Consider the following 24,505-nt stretch of genomic DNA (forward strand, 5'->3'; position numbering starts at 1 on the left):
GTCCTGATCCCGGGGTCCTGGAATCAAGCCCTGCGTAGGGCTCCCTGCTCAGCGGGGAGTCTGCTTCTCCCTCTCCCTCCTCCCCTCCTTCCTGCTTGTGCTCTCTCTCTCAAATAAGTAAAATTTTTTAAATAAGAAATAAAAATCTCTTATCAGAAGCTTGTTAATAAGAAATAATGTCCATGGAGCATTTCTCTCTCTTTTTTTTTTTTTTTTTTAAGATTTATTTATTTATTTATTTGAGAAAGCATGTGCAAGCAGGGGGTGGGCGGTAGCGCAGAGCGAGAGACTAAGCAGAGCCTGATGCAGGGCTCGATCTCATGACCCGTGAGATCACGACCTGAGCTGAAACCGAGTCAGACATTCAATCAGCTGAGCCACCCAGGTGCCCCCAAGGAGCATTTTTAAAGTTTATGTAATCTATCCCAGACCAGCGATCCTTAATATTTTTAGGTTCACGGGTACGTTTAGGGATCTGAGGAAAACTGTGGAGCGTATACCCAGAAAAATGATCATCACTCATTCATATTAAAAGCTTGTAGGTGATTCATGGACTGCCTGAATCTTATTTTTCTATTTTATCCTTAAATAATGTCAGGCCATCAGATAATCTTACATTGAAGCCCATACAGATTCCTGAAATGTGCTCTTGATACGTCACCTGCATGCTTGAAAACGGTCGTTAGGTTTACATTTCCCTCAAGACGAAGGGAAAAAAACTCCTTACCATACTCGCAGCCCTTACGACCCATGCCTTTTCCTCTAGCCTCATTTCAGGCCATGTTCTCCATCATCCTTTCTATTCTCCGAACTCCTTCTCACCACAGGCTTTTTTCCCTGTGCCTGGGACACTGTTCCTTCCCCTCTTTGCCAGGGTCTACTTCGGCTCATCCTCCAGATATCCATTCAAGCCTGATTGCCTTCAGGAAGCCTTGTTGACTTCCTCAGTGAGCTCTAGCATAGGCTCATCACAGCAACGTCTCATGGATTTGGTATTTTCCTCACCGTAATGTAAGCTTCACATGGGTAGGGCCCATGTCTGGTTTTCCTCACTGTTGGATCACCGTTGACTCAAGGCTACCACATGGCCAAGTTCCAGGGGTACTTTTCACGTGGAACAAACACAGAAGTTGTGCAGTGTAGCATCCTGAGATGGACGAAAAGCATGTTAGAAGCAGACCAGGAAACTTGATGTTCTCTCTTGATGTGGAGGGCAAGAGCCATCATGTCACATGTGAGGATTTCCTACGCTGAGGATTCATAGGAGAGATCTCTTTAAGTTCTCACTCTCAGGAAAATTTGTTTTCATTTGTGCAAGTGGTTGGTTTGTATGACATGGACCCAAAGAATCTCACGACTTGAGTTTCTCATTTTGCTTTGACCACTAGGAGGCCCCTAGGTCAAATCTGCAGGCCAGTTCTAGCTGCCATGTAAGACCTTACAGCTTACATTTATATACTAAATATTTCTGGCTTCTTTTCCCAGTGCCATGGCTTTCTTGCCTATTTTTCTCAATCTCCTGAGTACATATCTATAAGCTGCCACAATTCCTTTAGAGTATGAAAGATATAAGAATATGTATTATACATCTATTTACTTGATATGTAATAAACATATATATAATTTATAATATATTCAATCTATATCACATGCATTTACTTTATATGATTAACATATGTCTATGATATGAGGTGTGAGGTATATAATATATGTTATAATTAAGCCATTCATTTCTAATATTTGTAAATAATTTGAAGAGGGGGTAGAATTAGAACTAAAACAATTTGTGTCATTTGGGCTCAGATTATAAGACTTCTTGGCCACTTCTCGCATTTGTCCCTAGGCATGTAATCTAACCTCTCTGCAACTGTTTCACCCTTGTAAGACAGGAACACTGATCCCTTCCTTGCAAGATTGTGGAAAGAATTAAATTAGAAAATGTACGTGAACGCACATACCTGGCACACTGAAACTCTTAAAAAGTCGCTTTGTTTTTGTTCTTATTCGACACGCTCTATTCAGTTTCAGAAACCTGCCCTAATACTGAATGCAGTTTAGTTCTCCAGCAGCTGAGGTATTAAATCCATGCCCCTCCCAGGGAATTTCTAGAGCTCTGTATGTATGTGTCAGGCTTAGCCAACCATCCTCCCACCCTGCCCTCAACCCGTGTCTCCTTTTTGTCTGTCACCAGATCTCTTCACTGAAAAACCGGCTGAAGAAGGTCTCCACAACTACTGGCGATGGTGTGGCCAGGGCCTTCCTCAAGGCGCAGGCTGCTTTCTTCGGCAGCTACCGAAATGCTCTGAAAATTGAGCCGGTGAGTAGCTTCTTGGCATTTACAAATCTGTGTTTGGTCAGGGCTGAGAAATGTATCTCAGTGGTTACAGGAAATCAACTCTTTATCTGGTTGTTGAATTCACCCAGAAGGGGTTGTGCATCTGTGTTGTGAGGGGCCAGGGGCGTGCCCTCCCCTTGACCTTCCTCTTAGCACGAGGAAGCCATGCTGCTATGTGTGCGCTCACTGCTCCTGTGAATGTTAAAACCCATCCCTTCCCTGGACACTAGCACCAGCTGCGTGTTAAGACAGTTGCCCAGATCTCTGACACACCTGCTTTGTGAGAATCCTTTCCACTTGACAAATGGGGAAACTGAGGCTCAGAAGAGACATGACTTGCTAACCAGTGGAAGAGCTGAGTAGTCCCAAAGGCGATGCTTTCCCTCTGTGTCTCAATGTCCTTTTCCTGTACAGGGTCCTCTCTTCTCCAAACCTGAGAAAGCAAGGTGTCCTGGGGATTCACTTCTTAGGTGCTCCCAAAGTGCTCTTGGTGTATTGACTACACAGCGTGCTGCGAACTGGGGAATAATGTTATCCCCTCCGTGGCCTTTCAGCCTTCCTAAGCCTCAGTAGCCTCATCCATTCCCCTGCCTGCCCTGTGAGGTGGGAAGTTACTGTGAAGATACGAAGGTATTGGGTCAACCCTAAAACCAAAGAAAGTACTAACTGTCCCGGCTTCCATGAGAAGCTTTCACTCGATAACTGCCTGCTCCACGTACTCCTGGCCTCTTGGCCACAGAGAATGGAGAACTTAGCCTGGGGGCCTGGGTCACTGTATGTAGGAGGGAACACTGGACGGCGACCTTGCCAACAGCCCTTTTCTCTCAGGAGCACAGAGCTCCCTTCATCCTGAGCCGGCGGGTGATGGCCGCCGCATCCCGCCTGGTCGGAGTGGGTATAAGGAACCAGCATAGGTCGCACTGCCTATAGGCCACGGCTGTTTGTTTCTGTCTTGGTTTTAACCCATAGCATTTTATTATATTAAATGACAAGAGGTGAGCTGTATGTCAGGCAGCGCATTTTATGTGCAGACTCTGACAGTGAATCTTGGTTATGTTTCCCCATGAGCCACAGTTATACATTGTTAAGATTTTTTTTTTTTTTTACCACTATGACTCCGTCATGTGTCTGAGTGAGACCTAGAGTACTAGTAAACACCTTGTTTTCCCTTCACCCAGGGCATACTCTCTGCCAAGTGGGGAGCTCAGGAAGCAGCAGCCTAATGCCACCATCCTCCTTGTTTCTTGTCTCCCGTCCAGCACTTAGGCCTGACTTTCTAAGCTGCCTCAGCTTCAGGCAATGTCACGGTCACATAACAGAAGGGTTACGCTTCCTTAGAACTACTTCCCTGAGGTCCTCTAAAGCCCTTCGTTAAAGCAAGTTCCCCATGTCCTGCTTGTCTCCAAGTGAGGCAGCCCTGATTCTTTGTCCTGACCTTGGGCCCAGCCAAACCAGTCAGGTCTAGTGCTAATTTGAGAGCTAGTATAATTCAAGAAAAATACTGATGTCTTTCCATCTCTAAAAGGAGAATGGGATAAGTGGCCCAGTCCTTCCCTTGCGTTGCTGGGAGCTGACAGACATGAGGTATTTCCACTCTTAAGATGATCTCATTATTATTGTATATGTGTCTAGAATCCAGAGATTGTTGCATCTTGGTAGGGATTGCTGGATATGTGATCTGGGTGCAAGTTGCGTCTCAGAAGAAGTTACGGTTGTACTTGCACTTGGCTCTAAAAGGCACTGGGTTTAAGGACGGAAGCCCTGGAGTTCAAAGCCAGGCGCTGCACTTCTAAGCTATACGACCTTGAACAAGCCACTTAATCTCTTTAAGCTTCAGTTTCTTCACCTGTGAAATGAGCCTAAGAATACCTATCATTCTGCATCTCCAGATGGTTATAAGTGTCAAATGAGCCATAAAACATTTCCTAGGGAAGGTGAAACTTGACCTGGGTCTGATGGCTTAGGTTTGGAAAAAGAAAGAGCATCCCTTCGTGTGGTGAGTGTGGAATTAACTGAGTGAGCAAAGGCTTGGAGGCAGTACCCCTCATGGCCACTTTGTCTGGAGTCATGGGTTTGGGTAGGGAGAGGTGGCTGCAGGAGAGTTTGGAGCCAAATCTGACAGAGCCTGGGATGCTAGGCTAGAAGTGTGAACTTCACCCTGTAGGGAATGTCCATTTTTGAGCAGAGATGTGGTGAGACTGAAGTCATGTTTGACCAGTAGTACAGCGGTAGTCTGATAGGGGAGTTGGAAGCAGAGGCCAGGGAACTCAGAAGAGAGCCCTCTGGTGGTGACACCAGGAAGAGGTACCATGAAGAAGGAATGACTAGATGAGTCTGCAAAGATGTAAAGTATGGGACACAAGGGACAAGAGATGTCAAAATGTCTCCCAAGATTTGGACCTAGGAGAAAGTGATGATGCCCATAAGTAGAAAAAGTGAAAACTTAATGCAAAGGTGTTGTCAGTGGCAGTATTGATAATGGTAAAAGCATGGAACAGACTTAAGTGTCCATAATAGGCAACTGGTTGAAGAAATTTAAATATATCCATATGGTAGAATATTATGTAGTCATTAAAAGTAGCATTTTGAGGATAGGATGATGAGTTTGGTTGTAAACATGATACATTTCATTAAGTCTAAGCTATCATTCAGTCATAAGGTATACCATTACTCTAGGTACCATTACAAATCAGGAAAGGGTGCTGCCAATCACAGCTGGATGCCATCAGTTGTAAGACACATCCAGATTTCAGAGATGTTATAGTGTGAAGAAATCTGCATCTTAGAATCAATGAAATATGGCAGATTTGTCATGCTTTCAGTCCCATTCATCTCCCAAATAGCTTTTTTTCTGGAAGGCCAGGAGGGAAGCCAGAGGGCCTGAAATTTTCTGGCCAAGCATCATCACCATGTTACCTTGATGGTTTTTAAACCATAATTTCAATTCTAGGCATTTGTCCTTATCCGAAAGATGAGCTAACCATACTTCCCATGCAAGATTGTTTGGGGAATTAATTAAAATAATTGACTGCAAAGTAGATGTGAACTCCAGAAGGGATGAGGGTTGGTGGGCACTGGCCACATGGGGGTAGCATAGGTAATAGTACCTTGGGTGAGCTTGTTTGGGTGGCAGTAAGCACAGTGCTGAGAGGTTAGGGTGCCCTCCCCAGGGCCACTTGTCTTTTAGTAGTTTTTCTGGTTATAAAAATAGCACCTGCTCTTGGTTAAAAAAAAAAAAAAATATATATATATATATATATATATATATATATATATATATATATATATATATATATATATATATATATATATAAAGTAACAGAGGACTAGAAATGAGAAAATACCCATAATCCTATCATCTAGAGTTAAGACAACATGTTAGCATGTTTCTGCCTAGGGTTTTGGAGTTGTTTTTGTTTCATTTCGGTTTCAGTTTTTGGTTTTTGGTTTTTGTCTTAAAGACAGTTGAGATATTCCTGGCAAAGCAATCCAGTTCCCAGTTATTTGGTTTTGCCTTTTAGTATGTTGTAAGCATTTTTTCACCTTATATACAAACTCTCCTTAAACATCATTTATGATGGCAGCACATATGCCATCAAGTGACCCCAGTGGTTCTCAGCCCTGGTGTGGATCAGAATCACTGGTGGGGCTCTCAAAACGGCAAGTGTCTGAGATTTTTATCAAGTTCCCACCACATTATCCTAACGCTGGTTCTCTTGATTGTCGGCAACCTCTCACCATTTTAAATCACACTGTGATGAACATCTTTATAGAAATCTTCATGCGTGGTCTGAATTATTTCCTCGGGTGGAATCCCGGACGTGGATTTCCTCAGTCAAAGGATCCGAGGACAAGGGAGCCTTTGCTCTAGAAGGTGAGGGAGGAAGCTGGTGGCCAGAAGCAGGTGGTAGCCTGGAGGGGAGGCAGATCGCAGGGCAGTGCCCAAGCAGCAGCCTTGCGTGTGGCGAACGGTCCGCGGCTGATGGCAGAGGGAACCTGCAGGGTGGAGGGCCCGGCGACGCGTGCGTGGGTGTGGAGGGCCCTGCAGACACGGAGAGCTCCCGGGGTTCGTCCGCTCCGGCCGCTCTGTCGCATGCCACAGCGTTCGCCACGCTGCTGCGCTGTGGCGGCTTCCCACCCTGGGCCAGCGGGTGCAGTCCTGGGACTCAGGTCACTGCGAAGTCACAGAGTTTGGATTTTTTACAACATGAAACGTGACAGACTAGACAGTGCCCTTTTCTACTCGGCTTGGCGGCCAGCTCCTGCTGTGCCCCTCAGTGCCCCGCCCGGCTCTGGAAGGGGGGGAGCCCCAGCCGGAGGGGGCAGGATGCATGCGCCGCTCCTCCTCCGCGGCCCAGGGCTCACTGGAGACTTTTAACTCTTTGGCCTTTTTTTTTCCTCCCCTTTCCTACTGGAAAAATTTCAAAATGCAGCTGGCTGGGGAATCTGGAGCTTCATTTTCTTTCCCCTGCCTGGGAGGGAAGGGGAAGGCAGCCCCCTGCTGAGGCCGGCCACATACCAGAACTGCCCTGCTCCCTGTCCCTGCCTTGTTCCATGCCTGTGCCAGGGCAGAAGGGCCTGCGTTGGCTGGCTGGCAGTGTCTCTTCAGGGCCTGGTGAATTATTTCTCCCAAGGGCCAGAGAGTGGGATACAGGGGTGTCCAGTTACAGCCCAGTCTACCTGCTTGGGGGCCTCCCACAAGCCTGGATGGAGCTCAGTCCATCTTCCGAGCGGCTCCGCGTCCGTGATCTCAATCCCCTGCGACTGCCCGCTTCCTATCCACGTTCCAGGTGGGGAATAAAGGCTGAGATTGCTGGTGACTTCCTGGTGAGTGGGAGAGCCAGGAGGCAGACTCAGGTCGGCCTGACTCCAAAACTCAGGTTCCTTCCACCACACCCTCTTGCCTGTCTTTGTTCTGGTTTCCTCAAGCTCCATGTTAACAACTCTGTCTGCATTTCCAGCGCCAGGCCCGGGTCATGGCAGGGTCCAGGCGTCAGTGAGTAAATTTTGCACCAGCAGGTGGAAGGATGGGTAAGAGAAAGTAAGGAACAGAAAAGTGCGTGAGGCCGGGGTTGTGTTCAGTGTGTTCAACGCAAACACATTGCATCCTGCCTTGTCTTTAGGCTTCGGAGATTGGTGCTACCTGGCAGAGGGGAGAGTGTCTGCAAATCACAAGGGCATGTGACCCATTTTTCAGTCACCCAGAGAATATAAGGTGCAAAGCCCAAGATATTTAACAATATCGGCCACACCAAATTGTTCTTCTCCACTTAAATAACAAAACCACAAGCAGCCAGGCAGCCCCATTCGGAAAAACCCCCTTTATCCATGTCAAGCAGCAGCCCAGGCTCCAGCTCATTTATTTAGGCCTTTCTTGCTCTCTGACACGCCTCCTAGCAGTTGCCAGGCAACTCTGGGAGTAGCAGTGTGTGTTAGGGATTAACTAGTTAGGGCTGGGGTCCTTTTTGGCAAGAAGGGGATAAAAGACAAATGATTTTAATTGCTAGGCCAAGGATCCTTTCTGTGCTTGGTGGAGGATTGCAACTTTTGGAGGATATGTATAGCAGTGTGGTTCTTGAATTTGCCTTGAATGTTCCCCTTTCTCCCTCTCAGGGAGAACGAATGGATTTTTTAAAGAATCTTACTTTTACCACACTCCTTTGTTTAAAATTATATCATCGTGAAATCTGAATAAGACTAACCTACCACCCTCTTTTTGGAAGACAGCACCGTGGCCTCAGTTTTAAAGAACTTTCAAAAATAGAATCGTGTGCTTTAATTTCATGCCTTTTTCTGTTCATAGTTTCTCATAAGCTCATACGTGGAATCATCTCAAGACAGTACATTTGAAGGTACTTGTTCCCATGTCTGGCCCACTGCAGATCTTGGTAAATGTTAAATCAAAGAGCAAAACTGATGGATATTGGTGCTTTAGGACTCATCCTGTTCTGTGCCAGGATCTGCGGAAAGGCCAGGATAGATGGAGTACCGTGAGAGTTGTTGATTCAACAAGCCAGTGTGGCTGTCTCTGGGCCAGCCTGCTAGCTGGGCCTCCCCAGGAGGAATGGAGCACAGCCCCTGGCCTCAGGGAGCTAGTGCTGGGGTGCGGGCAGTGAACAGACAGTCGCTATCGTGTGCTCCGAAGTAGGCCGTGCAGGCAGCATCTAGCTCTGTAGTCCTACTCGCTTAGTCGATCCCAAGAGGCCCGGCTTCCAGATTCAGCTGTGGGTACGCTGGCATCATCCACCTTACAGCCCCTGATTTTGCACATGATTCTGCTGAGTCATATTTATCCACCTAAAAAACCCCTTAAAGACAGAGAAGTTAAGATAAAAGCAAATTGATAGCCTGGCTTTCAAGCATGAACGGACGAGGCTGTGTTGGAACAGGTCGGAAAAACACCACATATGTCTGTTTCCTGGTTGAGTAACGCCATTGATCTCATGGCTTCAAAAGACACAACTATATTTATATGCGTTTTTAGTGTAACAGAACAGAAGAATATTTAGAAACTAGAAACATTAAAACATCACAAAAGTCCCACTGAACTAACACAGCTACCTTAACTACCTTTTGTATACTGTCTTTAATAATTTTTCATTTTGCCAAGTGTTTCCGTAGCTGCTATCAAATCTAAGTTAAAAGTTTGTTTCTCTTCTATTTAATGTTACATCATAACGCGTTTTTGTATAGCTGCCGAACATTCCATCAAGTACAGCTACCATAATTTCTGTAACTACTCACAGTGGACCTTGAGATCGTTTCCAGTCTTTTAATAGTATAATTAATACCGCACCAAACACCTTTGTGAGTGACACTCCGAAACGCTGTATTCTGAAGGCTTCGGAATAGAAGAAATACGAGTCAGGATGCAGGAGCCTGACTTGGGGTGCCAACTTGTCACAGCGTGGTAAGGAGCAGATTTGTGTGGACTCGGTCTAACCACAGCTCAAAATGGAAAGCATGAAGAACCCTTCATGGTGTGTGCTCCCTGCTCTCTACACAGGCAGGCAGAGGAAAGCCCAGAACGTATATAAGGGATGTCCCTAATTTGTGCCTCTGTCTTGTGCAAAAGAAAAGGTTGAGGAAGCTTAAAACAATGTGTACAGGAAGACAAGAGATAGGAGGTAAGGGAAGCAGGGGAAAGGAGAAAGCCTGGAAGAGGCCTGCGTGTGCACCTCTGTGCTGGCTCTGAGATTCTCTGCACTGCTTGGGAGCACAGAGCTGGAAATCAAACCCACGTGTGTCTTCTGAGCCCATGCTTTTTTTCTTTTCTCCTCCCCCTTTTTTTTATGGTAAAACATATATAACATAACTTTTCCATTTTAACCATCGCTCAGTATAAAATTCAGTGGCATTAATTACAGTCACAATACCATACGGCCACCATCACTGTATTTTCAAAATTTTCATTATCCCAAACAGAAACTCTGAGCCCATTAACCAATAACTCCCCACTCCCCCATCCCACCAGTGCTTGGTAACCTCTAATCTATTCTCTATTAATGTCCCTATTCTAGATATTTCGTCTAAGAGAACTTATTATTTGTCCTCCTGAGTATGGCTACTTTCACTGAGCATAACATTTTCAGGCTCATCCACACTGAATGCAGCCAGTGTCAGCACTTCATCCCTTTTTAAGGCTGAGTAATATTCCACTGTATGTATGTATCTACCACTTTTTTTTTTTTTTATTCGACAGAGATAGAGACAGCCAGCGAGAGAGGGAACACAAGCAGGGGGAGTGGGAGAGGAAGAAGCAGGCTCATAGCGGAGGAGCCTGATGTGGGGCTCGATCCCACAATGCCGGGATTACGCCCTGAGCCGAAGGCAGGCGCTTAACCGCTGTGCCACCCAGGCGCCCCCACTTTTTGCTAATCCATTCTTCTCTTGATGGACACTTGGGCTCCCACCTTTCGGCTATGATGAATACTGCTGTGAACTTCCTGTGCACCTATCTGTTAGAGTCCCTGTTTTCGGTTCTTTTGTGTATACCTAGGAATGGAATTATTGGGATATGTTCCCGTGAATATTCTGTAGGAAAAGTTGGTGAAAGATTTTCTTATTTTTCCAGTTTATTTTAGGCAAGCAGATAGGGAATTATAGCCAAAACCTACAGTCCTCATCTAAACAGATGCATTGACAGCAGGAGTCTATACTAGACTGGAGAAGGGGCTAGTAACTTACTGGTTGCCATTTTTCTCCTATTAGTGTTCATCCCAAATCAAGATCATAGCCCTGCGGATGAAGCAGGGGTAAGGGGAGGTACCACCACTGTACCTCTGTGGCTCTAAACATCCAAGGAGGCAGAGTGGGATTGGAAAGAGTAGATTTGGAGTCACTTGGGTTTTTGTCCTGGTTCTGGAAGTCACTTAACTTCTCTGAGCATCAGTTTTCTCATCTACAAAATGCAAATAATGCCTACCTTATAAGACTACTGATAAAAATAGCAATAATGTATGTAAAACACCAGCACAGTATTTTTGCTGACAGTAGATATTAACTAAATGATAGTAACCGTTCTTGGGTCAAGAAAGTAAAGGAGAAAGTGGGGAATGAGACTGCCACATTCTAGAACAATGGTGGCCAAATATTCTTGTTCAAGTGTCAGATTACCTGAAACCATTCACAACACAAATGAGGTTTTGGCCTATTTATTCCTATCTCATGAAGTAATTGAGGGTTTGGCTTTTATTTCAAGTGATACGTAAAGGATTTGTAAGAAAACACATAATATCAAATAAATATTGATAGAAATAATTATTCGTTCATGTTACTGCTCACCAGCACTTACAGACAAATATGAGAGTGGCAGGTACCAAGGGTTTAAAATTAAGAAATGCATTAGAGTCAATTTTTTATAATGCACAAGGGGAAATATAATTAAGAATATTTTGTTCTAGTTCATCAAAATATTTTGTGCCTCTTGGGAGAAGATGACCATCGTTCGATATTGACCCCAAACCTCTATAGTCTTCCACCCAGGGTGGGACACTGATGTTGCTCATGAACATAGTTTGGGAGTCCTGGCATCTTGGAGCCACACCATAAATGCTTCCTGAACTGAGAACCATTGTTCTAGAAGTAGACTGCCCAAGTAAAAAGCAGATCCTTGAGTGAGCGAAGATGAGAACTGGCAGGAGATGCACTCAAACATGATGTTCAGGCTTACCTGAATGATTTCAAAGAGCATCGCTGAGTATGACCAAAATGAAGTTCCCGTATGTTCTAAAATACTTGAAAAATAAACCATAGCTAGTGGTATCTTAGACTATCCAGGGAGGGAATTGTATACTTTCACCTGATCTCTGTCATAATCCTGCCTCCTTTCATCATCACTTTTGTTCCTATAGGACGGGACCACATTTTGTATTCCTTGGTGTTTCTCACATACTCTGATATTTAGTAGGTGCTCATTAAATATTTGTTGAATTTGTGGATGAACAAATGAATGCATGATACCTGTTTTCCCATGCTATGCATCAGAAAGACTAGTGGCCATATTTCAGTGTTGCACAATGCAGAAACTTAGTTTAAGAAGAAGAAAAGAAAGAACACAACAACCACCCAGCTCCATTAGAGTGAGAAGACATACAATGTATACAAGTAAAACAAAGACACAACCCAGCAGCTACCTGGTAGCTAACCAGAGGCAGTTGGAGCAGATCACCCTCTGTGGGATCACCATGTGCAATAAATACTCAGGTCTAGTTAGGAAGGCCCAATAGATGAGTATATTAACAGAGCAAACTCACTTTTACATACTGTATCTTTGTGGAAGCAATGGCAAAGAGAAATGGTTGCTATTATTGGAGTTTTAAGTCAAATGATCTCACTTTGGGGTCTTTTACTTTTTCATGAAGACTCTGAAAAAGAGACCTTTCTGATCCACTTTCAAGCAGTGATAACATTTGACAATTTCAAGCCTAAAACAGTGATCTATGACTCCATGTACTAGCTAGACTGTGAACTTAAGAACAGGATTCTGTCTTATTCTTTCTTCTACCCCCAGCACATACATAGTAGCAGCTCAGTAACCTGAAACGGTATGATGGTGGATTTGTTCTGTGGAGGACATTATGGTATGCGTAGTGATTAGAGGATAAAATTGTAGATTTCTTTCCCTCTGCCCACCCTCCCAGACATGAATCCACACTGATTTTCTATGGGATGTGGATACAGTCTCAGAAATACACAACTGCATCACATTCAGTCTTGTGCTACCCTTTCAAAAAGAAATGGAAACCCACTCTGGAAGGTGGTGGAGTGTCATGATGACTCATGTATCCCTGGCACAGAGCCTGATACTTAGAAGGGGCTCAATAATTATCTGGGGAATGAATGAAATTATAATAGTTCTTACCTATAATATCCTTAGTTGTTTGGGAGCTGAACATAGTTTTGTTAAATGAATCATTAAGACTTGAATCTTAAGGAAAAGAAAATAATAATATGAAGCATTTGTTATATGCTAGATTCTGCATATAGTCCATTACTTGATTTTTACAGTCCTCTTATGGAGAAAGTAGTGTATCCCCATTTTACTGATGAGAAACCAAGGCTAAGAAAGGTTATGTTACTTTTTAAAGAAGTGGCAGAGCCAGGATTCGGACCCTCCATCTGCCTGAATCTAGCAACCACGCTCTTTCCTCTGACCGCTCGCCACAATGGTGATTACCATATGGTCCATGTTACATACAATTTGAGGGCATATCAGAAGCAAACTGAGCTGGTTTCCTCTTAGGAGTCAATGTCTCCAATCTGTGCAAATGTTTCTCGAAAAATGCAGGTTAAACTAACACCATTTATAAACTATTTTGCAAAGGGGAAATGTCAAAATTTTAGATATCTTTTAAAAAACATTCGTTTAATAGATAATTTTAATTGCCTAATATTTTGTTGTTTAAATATTTGATATTTATGGTGATAATTGGATGGAAAAAAGTAAACCACTTGCAAGGGCAGCCCTCGTCTTTTCCTGGGCTGACACCTAGTGGCAAGTTTTGTCATGGCACTGTTAATCTGGGTGTTAAACTTTCTTGATGGTAGTTGTTTGTCAATTGATTTTAGGATTTTTTTAAAAATCAGTTATTTTCATCTTAATAAAAATAGCTGCATTCATATAAGGTTCACTTATTAGGGCTCATCATAACAATGGAACTTTGATTTAACATGAAATATAAATTATAATCAAGCCTTGCTAATAGAAAATGATGTATTTAAAATCTTGGAGTACTTGGAGTGTCTGGCTGGCTCGGTCAGTAGAGCATGTGACTCTGGATCTCAGGTTCATTAGTTTGAGCCCTGCATTGGGCATAGCGATCATTTAAATTTTTTTAAAAAAGGAAATATAAAATCTTGGGGTGCTTGTTATATTCCCCCCCCCCCGAACCTGACTGGTAACCGTGGTAACCACCCAGCCCTGGGCACTGGCTCGCACACACTGACAACTAAGACTCGATCGCGGCACTTAAAGATAGTGCAGGGCAGAGACAGAGTTGCCCTGAGGTAGGGTAACTGCTGTAGTAGAATGTTGTACAAGGTAGCAGACATCCAAATGCAGGACGAGTCGCTGCACCTGGGTGCCAAGAGGAAGTTTCCCAGGGACAGATGCACATGGGTGGCATCTTACAGGAGGAATAGCCATTCCCCAGGAGCAGGGGCAGAGAGTAGCTCACACAAAGGCAAGGGGCGTCGGAACTACACGGCATGATCGGTCCCGGTGGTGGTCGCCTGGCTGGAGCATGGACAGGAGAGTAACCAAGGGTAAAGTGGGAAGGGCCCAGCTCCAGGCCATGAAAGACCCAGATGGCCACAAAAGGGTTTCAGCACCAATACCATAAACCAGCGTTTCTAGAACAGTGTTCCTGGAATTATTAGATCCACAAGATGTTATGTTTTCTGATCACATAAGATTTGGGATTGTCGCACATTGCAACTTTTTTTTTTTTAAGATATTTACTGTGCATGTTACTAAAACCTGGCCATAAAGAAATCTGATTAACTTTGTTTAACCTAGCATTTTTCCAAAAACCCTTTCCCCCACAAAATACCTATTAACATTCCATGCATCTACTACTCCTCACCACAGTTGGGGAAACACTTCTGTAGCTAATGATTGATGATGAATTTTCCTCACTCTAAGGCCATGGAATTAGGATACCAACTGGGGTCATTTTACCCCCCTTCTCATTGCTATGAACCTCAGAAAGAGAAAAGCATGTGCCTTTTCCAAAGGCTTTCTCGTCTGGCCAGACAGAGGTTTGTGGCCAACCTGTGGTCTTGAGAGACAGAACCCGAGCCGTCACTCGACTCTCAGTTCAGGATCACAAGCTGCCACTTGGTTCCCTCGGTCTAGCAACTTGATCAACATCTCAGTTAGGATCTAACTAGGACAACAAAAACCCCTTCAAGTGTTTATAAGAGGAAAAGTTGATCAAGGAAATGGGTATCCCAACTGAGAGAGACGCTGAGACTCAAAAGGGGGCAGAGAGGTAATCCAGAGATCAGTAACAGCTGGGGTGGTGTACCCAAGGCCAGGGCCAGGGTCAGGGTCACCTGACTAAAGCTGGATCCTGTGGGTCTGTGCGGTGGGCGCCTGAGTCAGGAGGCGAACCACCACTGGATGAGCCACCCAGGCAGAGAGAGAGGAGAAAACCTCAGCTTCTTCCTCCCGTTATCATCATCCTCTTCCCTCACTAGTCCCTCACGTGGGCCCAACCAGGCAGGTGGCCAGCTGACCTGGGAGCCCAGGGGATTCAGCCTGCCTTCTACACAGAATAGAGCAGAAGAGTCTCCACTCTTCTGTGGTAGATTCCAAATATTAAGCTATTTAGTGATGTACCCCCCCCACACCCCAGGCAAATAATAAACAACATGGTGAATTTAAAAGCCCCCTAATTTCTAGTTAGACATAGAGCCAACCTAGACTCTGCCTCTTCTCCACTGTGTGACCCTAGGCAAGTTACTATACCTTTCTGAACCTTAGTTCCTCAATTGTGAAATAGGAAAAAGTCTCTACTTAAATGATACCTTTATAGGGCCTCCTTGACATATTCGTGGCTGGTTCCTGTTTTATAATGAAACAAGAACAAGGTATTTACAACTTTTTGAGCTTAGGGTAGAGCTAATAGCGTTAGCACCCCGTGTGTGTTGGTCAACCACTCTAAACTTCAGTGAATTGGCTGAAGTTTTGTTAACTAGCAATCATCATCTAGGAGATGTCTAATTTCTTAATATATTCCTATCCTGGGGACTTTGGAGTGGGAGAAAGCTTGTAAAATGGGCAATGGAATGTTCAGTGTTGGAGAGCTTCTCTGTGTGTGTTATTGTTACCAGTTCAGTACAAGGTAAAGAAAATTGAGATTCCAAGAGAGCTGCCGCTTAAGAGATGTTAAACCTTGGGAATGACTTCCTCCTGGAACCACAGGTTTTTCTTATTTTATGGGGAGAAAATGCTATCCTCATAAAATTATTTTAAGAATTAAAGGAGGTGGCAGGTGTAACGTACTTGCTGTCCACTCGTCTTCTCTGCCCTCCACAACAAACTGGAAGCAGCTTCCCTTTACTCTGTGAATGCCCAGCTCACCAGCAGCCACATTCCATGCTGGTGTGGCAGGATTTTTGGAAAGCCTTAACGGGAGATTATTTATGTTTGGTTTGCTGGTCCCTGTTAGTGATGTGACCTGGCAGGCCTCCACTCACCCTGTTCTCGTCAGTCACAGCTCACTGGCATTATTCATAAGCCATTTGCTTGAGACTTTCTTTGCCCATATTCCCACTGTGATGCATTTTTAGTCTCCTCTTCACAACATGAAAAATGGTCTGTAGGTTTTGAGGGTATCCTGAGCAAGTCAGTTGTCAGCTTAAAAGGTCATTATCCTTTGAAGGGGAACTTTTATCCTGAGTTCATTAGTTTTATCCTCGTTTGATGAGTGTTAGGCAAAAAAGGGGGGGAGGGGAGCCCATCTGTTGAACACATACTTCTTGCCCTTCATTTCTGTTTTCTTGGTTAAATGCGCATGGTATTATGCCCAATTGATAGGTAAGGGACTTAAAGCAAAGAGACTTGAAATAATTTAAATCAGCAACTTGGAACAGACGTTTCCCAAGACCTACTTTGCCTGACATGGTTCTAGATGCTTAGAGATAAGGCAGTGAACAAAATAAAGTCCCAGCCCTTGAATCCCTTCTGTTGCAGGCAGACGCAGGAAACAAAGATGAAAGTCAGTATGTAATGTGTCAGGTGGTGATAAGTGTGCATAAAAAGAAAGCTGAGGAAGGGGATAGAGATGAGATAGGTGTTGGTAAGAGATGAAGCTGGATAGGAGGCCAGGTCTGTCTGCCTGTAGAATTCATGTTTGTCCCCACTTGTCCCAGTCTGCTTCTGGTCCTCTTTTGGTGATGGTTTCCAGGAACTAGTGAAGCAACATGAACTTTGACATTTTATTTCTTACTCTGGAGGTGACAGTTCAGTGTGTCAGGGTGGTGACATTGCATTCCTAGCGTCCAGAAGACATTTTTGCTGCACTCCCTGCTGTCAGCAGCACGTAGCTGTTTGCTTCGTCTCTCTGGTTTCCCAAACACATTTAATCTTGATGCAGAAAGCATCTTGCCAGCTTGGACTCAAGCCCTAGCACTGAGGAGGCCAGACTGTCCTAGAGGAGGGTCCCTGTGACTGTTGGCTCGAAGGAACTCAGTGCCTCTGTTCTCTCTGCTTCCAAAAAGTGATGTCATGGGTAGTAGCTTAGGTAGTCTTAATTTCTATTTCCTGATCTTTAGTATTCAGTAAGGCAATTTGATCCCAGGAGTATTGGGCACGAAGAAATGGATCAAATATGGAACCTGCCCACAGGAGTCAGCTGGACCTGGGTTCCGTTTTTCCACTGAAGTAATTTTGAGCAAGTTAGTTCAGCCCTTTGTGCTTCAGTCTCCTCCTCTGTAAAAGGGGAGAATAAGTGTAATCTGCCTATAGGATTATGGTGAAGATCAAATGAAATATAGAGCATGGTCCCTGGCATATGGAAGGAACTTAATATTAGGTAGGCTTTTTTTAAAAAAAATAAACTTTATATTTTAGAGCAGTTCTGAGTTCACAGAAAAATTAAGTGGAAGGTACAGAGATTTCCCATAGACCTCCTGTTCCCACTCATGCCTATAGCTTCCTCTATTAATAATGTTCATTTTTAAATATATAAAAATAACTTTATAGCTGAACTTTCTCTACACCCTATCCTATGAGGAAACAGTGGAGTAGAAATGAAGTTTTCTTTTCCATAGTGAAGACAATATATGCATTTTAATGAAAACGATAGGGAGAATTCTCATCCTGATAATATGTTGATATTCGATCTTTACAATACTTCCCACTGGATAGATATTGTTATATGTTTAAAAATATTTTTATCGTAAAGTAACTTGTAAAGTAGATCAAGAAAACTGCCTTAATCACATGAACAGCTTAACCAGTTGTTATAAGACCAACACTGCCTGGGACAAGAAAAAAGGCTTTACTCTACCCATCACAGAAACCGCCTTCCATGAAAACCCTTTCCCTTTTGCCCAAAGTAACCACCATCCTAACTTTTCTATTTAAAAAAAATAGTTTTATTACCCAAATGTGTATTCTTAGATGCTGTAGTTTAGTATTGGCTGTTTAAAAAAATTGATAATGGTTTTCAATTCTCTTCTATATGTTTCCCTCCACCCCTTTCGTTTCATTACAATTTATCTGTTGAAGAACCCAGACCTAAAGTTTTCCACAGTGTGGATTTTGCTGATTGCACAATCATGGTGCTGTTCACCGTGTTCCTCTGTCTTCTGTATGTCCTCCTAATTGGCAGCTGGATCCTAAGATGGGATAGACTGTGGCTCAATCCCTTTGGCAAGATGATAGGAGGCATGTCAAGGCTGGTTGTGTCTCTTCTGGTGATTTTTAGTAGCCAGTAATGCTTAGTTTCTATATCTGTGTATTCACTGGGAGTTGCAAAATGGTGATTGATGTTCTAAGTTTATCATTTATTTTTCATTTGTTGGCTGGAACATTTTTATGAAGAGATACTTTCCCTCAATTACTATTTCATTACCCAGTGACACAGTTCATATGGCAAAGATAAGATAAATGCTTGGTTCTTTCCCTTTATTTGCCAGTTTTTAATATAATGAATTAGTTCCCTAACATCCTCAAAATGTGACACTTCTTTTGTATATGTAGATTATGGCCCAGTGGATTTAAACATTTGATAGTTTGGTTCTCTTGCAATTATTATTGTTAACGAAATTCAAACTGTTCCAACTTCTTCACTTTGGTGCCTGAGTACTTTTTCTTTAAACACAATGCTAGTAGTCTTGGATAGCTCCCTTGTTATCTGATATTGCAAGATACTCCAGGTTCATCTTAGACATTTCCTACCCCCAAACCTGGAATCACACATTTCTTCAGGCAGCACTGTTTTTTGTTGTTGTTGTTGTTTTGGGGGTTTTTTTAGTGAGGAAAAAATATCTCAAGACTAAAACCTGGGTGCTAAGTATACTCACTGCTCCTGGTCAGTTTCCAGGCCTTTTCAGTGGACAGAGCTAGAATACACACACACACACACACACACACACACACACACACACACACGTACATGTGTATATACATATCGATGCTTCCAGTTCAAATTCAAGACTAGAGCTTTTGCCTAACCTCTTCTCTGTTACATTTGTATTTGCTTCCTTCCATACTGAGAATTCTGGTTCTCAAAAGGGCACAGGGGATAATAGAATTAGAATATCCCATAATTACTCATTTGTTTTCACACACAGCAGCCTCAGTGAACAATACTAACACTAGCACTAGCATGATTACAGAAAACCTTTTAACCCTTGTTTGCATATTCTCTCCCTATTCTCCCCAGCTTTTGTTTAGTCTCACTGCTTCCACTGCTGGAACATTCAGCTTTTACCCACCTGCTCTCTCCCTCTCTGCCCTCCTGGTCTTAGTCTTCGGGTCACAGTAACGAGTTCGAATGGTGATGTCTCTTCAGTCACTTTTGGTTGTCTGAGGCTTGCTCTCTGGTACATTTCTCAGGAGGGGCTCATAGGAACAATACTCCCTCTTGTTATTAAAGGTTGATCATTTTCCTGTGCCCTTTCGACATGAGTCAGTTTGGCTGGATATAAAATCCTTGGCTCATACCTTCTTGCCTCGAGTATCTTAAATCTGTTACTCCATTTTCTTCTGGCAGAAAGCATTGCTGTCAAAGTCTGATGGTAATCTTAATTTTCTTTAATAAGTCACATGTTCTCTTTTACTAGATGCCAGGGATATTTTTTTTCTCTTTTAAAAGTCCAGTAATTTTATTGCACTGTTGTGGATGGTCATTCTGGGTCTGTAGTCCCAGGTATATAATGTGGTCTCACAATGTATGTGATGCATACAGTTTCGAGTCTTTTTTTTTTTTCTTTTTAATTTCAAGAAAATGTTCTCAGTGGGTTTCAGCTTCAGTTCTGTTGCTTTATTTTTCTTCTTCAGGGGCTCTAATTGTTCTTCTATTTGATCTTATTTTTCATTTTCTTCAAAATCTTTCTCTCTTTTTTTTAACTTATTACTGAGATAGAATTCCTCTTTGATTTTTAACATTTTTTCTATTTCTTTTGTTAAAGCATCATCTTTCTGGTTGATTTGCTTTTACATCCCCTCTAGTTTGTTTCTAATTCTTGCCGGCGTTCTATCCCCTCATTTCTAAGTTTTTATAACTCAGATATGTGTTGTCCTTTCATGCTTTGTATATTTTCTTGATGTCTTTAGCACATTTGACACCATAGATTTCAGTTTTAATCTGCTTTGTAGACATACACTCAGGATGTATTTTTGTGGACATTTCTTTCCTTTTTTTCTTATAACTTTGCATAGGATTTGACCTCAGTGCCATATTAATTTTTATGTGAACTTAGTTACCTGACTTGGGAATGAAATGGAGTTCAGGAAAGAGTTCCTCACTTCATAGAGCTCCCTCTTCTGTCGTCTTTGGTAGTGTTCAAAAATTCCACAGCTGCTTTCCGAACTTCTGTAGCTGTGTTCTCTTCTCCTACTTTGATGGAGATCTTCTTTTCCCTTCCTCTCTCATGTGTCTGTCCTGCTCAGTCTTGCTCATTCTTGATTCCACTCCCAGAGGCTTCTTCTCATTGTGGATCCCTTTCTCGAAAGGGGGTCCTGACACATTCTGTCAAGAGTCCATAGGGGGCTCCTAGGGCTTGTCAGGGCAGACCCTTCCAGCCCCTCGGTCCTTCTTCCTGTTGGCCCCTTGTGCTTACTGCTGTTGCAGAGGTCAGAACCAGTTTCACCTGCTTTTCTTAAATAGGCCCACCCAGCTTTCTGCAGGACCCTGTCCGCTGTGTCGAGATTCACTCTTCTCACATCCGTCTGTGAGCGCAGATGCCGGCACCAAGCTGGTCTGTTGGTGATTTGCAGTGTTGGAGGTTTGCACTCAGCTGCTTGCATTTGGGGGTCCATTGTTCATCTAGTTTTGTTGTCAGTGATGCACATTTGAGGTTTTGCTACCTGGTTGTTCTACCTTTTTTATGTGAGGATTTGAAGATATAACCTTCACCAAATTTCCCGAATTCCCCTTTCCTGTTTCCCATTTCTTCCTGAGAAATCCAGGAAGAGGTAACCTGTCTCCCACAAGCATGGGATGTGCCCTTGTGGAACTTACATCATCCTGGAGGAAGACCAGTAGTGAAAATGAACCAAATATGGAAGCAGGTGGTCTCAGACAGCGGCAAGTGCTATGACGAAAAGAAAACACAGTAAGCAGTAGTGAGTGATAAGTTTGAGGGAAGTGGGGGAAGTACTTTGCATTTTGGTGCTCTTTTCCAAGGAGCTGGCATCTGAGCTAGAACGTGAATGATGAGAAGTAACGGGTGTACAGGTACCCGGGATGAGAGCATTCTAGGCAGAATGGACAGCAAGGTATGAATGGGTTTGAGGCTCAGAATGCAAGGTTCGTTTGAGGCTCAGAATGCAAGGCAGTGTGGCTGACACAGGGCAAACACAGGCAGAGTCATGGAGACAAAGTCTGAGAGGTAGGCAGGGTGGATGGTGAAGGACCTTGCGGGCCCAGAAAAGAATTTGGATTTTAATCTAGGTACAGTGGAAGCCAGTTGAGGGACTTTAAGCAGAAATGAAGCATGAGCAGTTCAAGTTCCCAGAAGCTTGTTTTGGCTGCTGTGGGGGCTGCAGAGAACTCAGGGAACGGTGGAGGGGATGGGGGAGAAACCTGTGGCCAAGTAGAGATGGAGAAAAGTGGTCAGATTTTGGGTATAATCTGGTGACTGGACTTGTGTTGATGAGGGTAAGAGGAAAATCGAGGATTCTTCTGGGTTCTTGGTCTACCTCCAGTTTTTTGTTTTTGTTTTTGTTTTTGTCTTTTTGAAGCTTATTTCTCAGAGAAGGTCAGACAGAACTTTGCTCCTGAACAAACAAATAGGTAATACTATAAAGCCAGTGAAAAATAACAGGCCACAGACTGAAGGAAGATATTTGCAATGGAACAGAGTCTTGGTTTCTACAGTCTATAAAGAATGTCTGTGAACCAGTAAGAATTAAAACAGGGAAAAGATGTGAGCAGATATTACACTGGAGAGGTAACATCAGTGGTTCCTAAACTTACAGAAAATACACTCAACTTCACTAATAAATTAAAGAAACTGAAATTAAGACCAAGGCATCATTACTTTTTGCACCTATCAAATTGGCAAAAATTAGGAAATACGTGACTACGTGGAGAACAGGAGGGTTTATTTTGCTGGTTAAAGCATGAAATTGGTACCTCCGTTGTACAAAACAGTTTTGTCATTTTATAAAATTGAAACTCTAGCCCATTTAGGCTAGGAGACATGCACAAAAATTGTCACAGCAACAACAACAACAACAACAAACTAGGAACAATTCAAATACCATTGAAGGGTAATAGATTAATTATAGTATATTTCTATGACGCGGTATTATACCGCCATGAAAATCAGTGAATTAGTGAAGCAACAACGTGGATGAATCTTAGCAACATACAGTGTGATATCAATTTTTAAGGCTCAATAGTAAGTAAAACTAAATATTATTTAGGCCATATAATGTGTGCAAAAAAATTTTTTTTGAATGGGAATGAGAAACATAGACTTGAAGATAGGTATTAGTGGGGCCTGGGGAAAGGGACAGGAGGAGGCAGTAGAGGGAATACCAAGACAATGCAGTGATATCTGTTTTCTTAAGTTCGGGGGTAGGTTTACAGTTGTTCATTTCATTTTTATGCTACACAACTCAATACAGGTTGCATATAGTCTTTTTTGTATAAATATAAATTATATGATCAATAAAATGCAATGGAATTACAAAATAGGTAGAGTATTAATAATTTCCAAATCCCATAATTTTATAACAGTATGTTTAAAATCCAGCTCAGAGTCTGCAAGGTCTGGGCCCTTCTAGTGTAACATATTTCAAACCTCCTAAGGATCTTGAAATGTGGCTTGACCCAGTATTTCGAGGTTCTGGATTCCCTTAGTGGCTGTGAAAGAGAGGGGGTGGCTCAACTTGAATGTAAGTCAACATTCTTTCACAGGTTTTTGGTAACTAAACACAGAAAAGCCAAAAGGAAGAAAGAACCCAGAAACTCTTTTGGACAAATAAATTGCTCCCTGCAGCTTTGAACAGAGAGTCTCAGAATATCTGATGGGTCCCTCTCAGTAGTGGCCGCATCGGGTACCCTATTCTAAAACCTACCTGACTCGTTGAGGACTCTTCTCCTCCAGTTTCCAATGCTTCAGACACCCCACAGGATGGGTACATGCAAATCACAGTTACGAGCCCCAAAACAAGAAATTTGTCACTCTGAACCCCATTTCTAGCACAGAGTATGGCAAGTCAGCTTTGGAATCTGAGAAAGTCAGACACCAGTGTGTTCCCATTTCTTGCTCTATTAGTTAGAGAAATTATGAGGAATTCTCTCTCATTTAGAGTAGTAATGGTATTATTATCCCATTTCTCTATATCTCTTATTTAAAACCGTCCTCTTCTAAATCCCAGCATGCCACAGGATAGATTGTTCTTAGCCTTGTTCTTGGAGCGCTAAGGAGAGTGAATGAATTAGTGAATGGACAGATGGGTGGATGAATTTATGCCATTTTCTTTTTAGTCAAGATAAGAATCCAATTGGGGGAAACCCCACCACTAAAATGAGTAAAAATGTTTTTTACAACATATTTTGAGCACCTACTATGTGCTTGACGCAGAGCTCAGGACTCTACAACCCCATGGCAAATGAGTGGTAGATTTATGATCCAGCTACAGGGCTTGGTGCTATAGAAAGTGTGTTTTTCCTTTTGCAGAAGAAATCTTTCAAGAGCAGAAACTGAGGAAGCCAAAATGAGATAATGCATCCAAATGGGAACTTGTAACCCTGCAGTTTGTACATAAAATGTCCTAGAGCTGCTCGTGTGGGGGACTGTTGTTTGTGAGCTCTAACTCCGGGTGAAGCCGCTCTCCACTTATTTATCCGTATCTGACGTGTGGCTTCTTTGATTCATGCTCCGCCCTGGACTGCAGCCTTATTGGGTCCTTTTTTGTTGATTCATACGCACAAGAACCCTTGCAATTCTTAGAAGATACGGTGAGAAAGACTAAGATTTGGAGCAAGGCAGGCAGGAGTTCATACCCCGGCTCAGTTTCCTTATCTATAAAATTTAGAACTTTAACAGTAATTTCAGAAGCTGCTATGAGGATGAAGCACATGTTACCACAGTAGGTCTGATCACCGCATTGCAGATGCTCAGGAAATGTTACTTCCCAGTCTTCCTCCCCCAGTCGCCACAGCCTTCCTGTGATATTAATCTGACTGTCAGACTTTGGAAAATGGCCAGTGAGTGGCATGGACTTCCTACATTTTGGGTGATGGTCATCCAGTTACTTTCCATTGTGGACAGGTTTTCTGTGTGTCTTACAGTTTTTAATTCACTTAGAAGAAAGGACTTTTATTTTAAGGGCAGTTATTTTATTTTAGCTGCTATCTTGTAGGTTTTCAGTGCAGATTTCACTTGAGTTTTCAAAGGGAGCTAGGATAGAAGCTACACACCCTACACACACACACCCCCCCCCTGCATTTGAATTACATTCAGAAGATTTCAGGCTTT

General features: G+C 43.0%; 1 protein-coding gene across 7 annotated transcripts in view; it reads left to right on the forward strand.

Annotated features, from left to right (window-relative positions):
* The window catches only part of DENND1A (DENN domain containing 1A), a 489,116-nt gene that overhangs the window by 332,862 nt on the left and 131,749 nt on the right, over positions 1-24,505 (forward strand). For all 7 annotated transcript variants that reach the window (XM_045790973.2, XM_045790978.2, XM_045790976.2 and 4 more), the window contains one exon: positions 2,192-2,317. In XM_045790973.2, coding sequence (XP_045646929.2) covers positions 2,192-2,317 — 126 coding nt within the window. The remainder of the gene's footprint in view (positions 1-2,191; positions 2,318-24,505) is intronic.

The sequence above is a fragment of the Ursus americanus genome, chromosome 18, assembly GCF_024610735.1.
Source record: "Ursus americanus isolate L20-20 chromosome 18, mUrsAme1.1.p, whole genome shotgun sequence".
NCBI lineage: Eukaryota > Metazoa > Chordata > Mammalia > Carnivora > Ursidae > Ursus > Ursus americanus.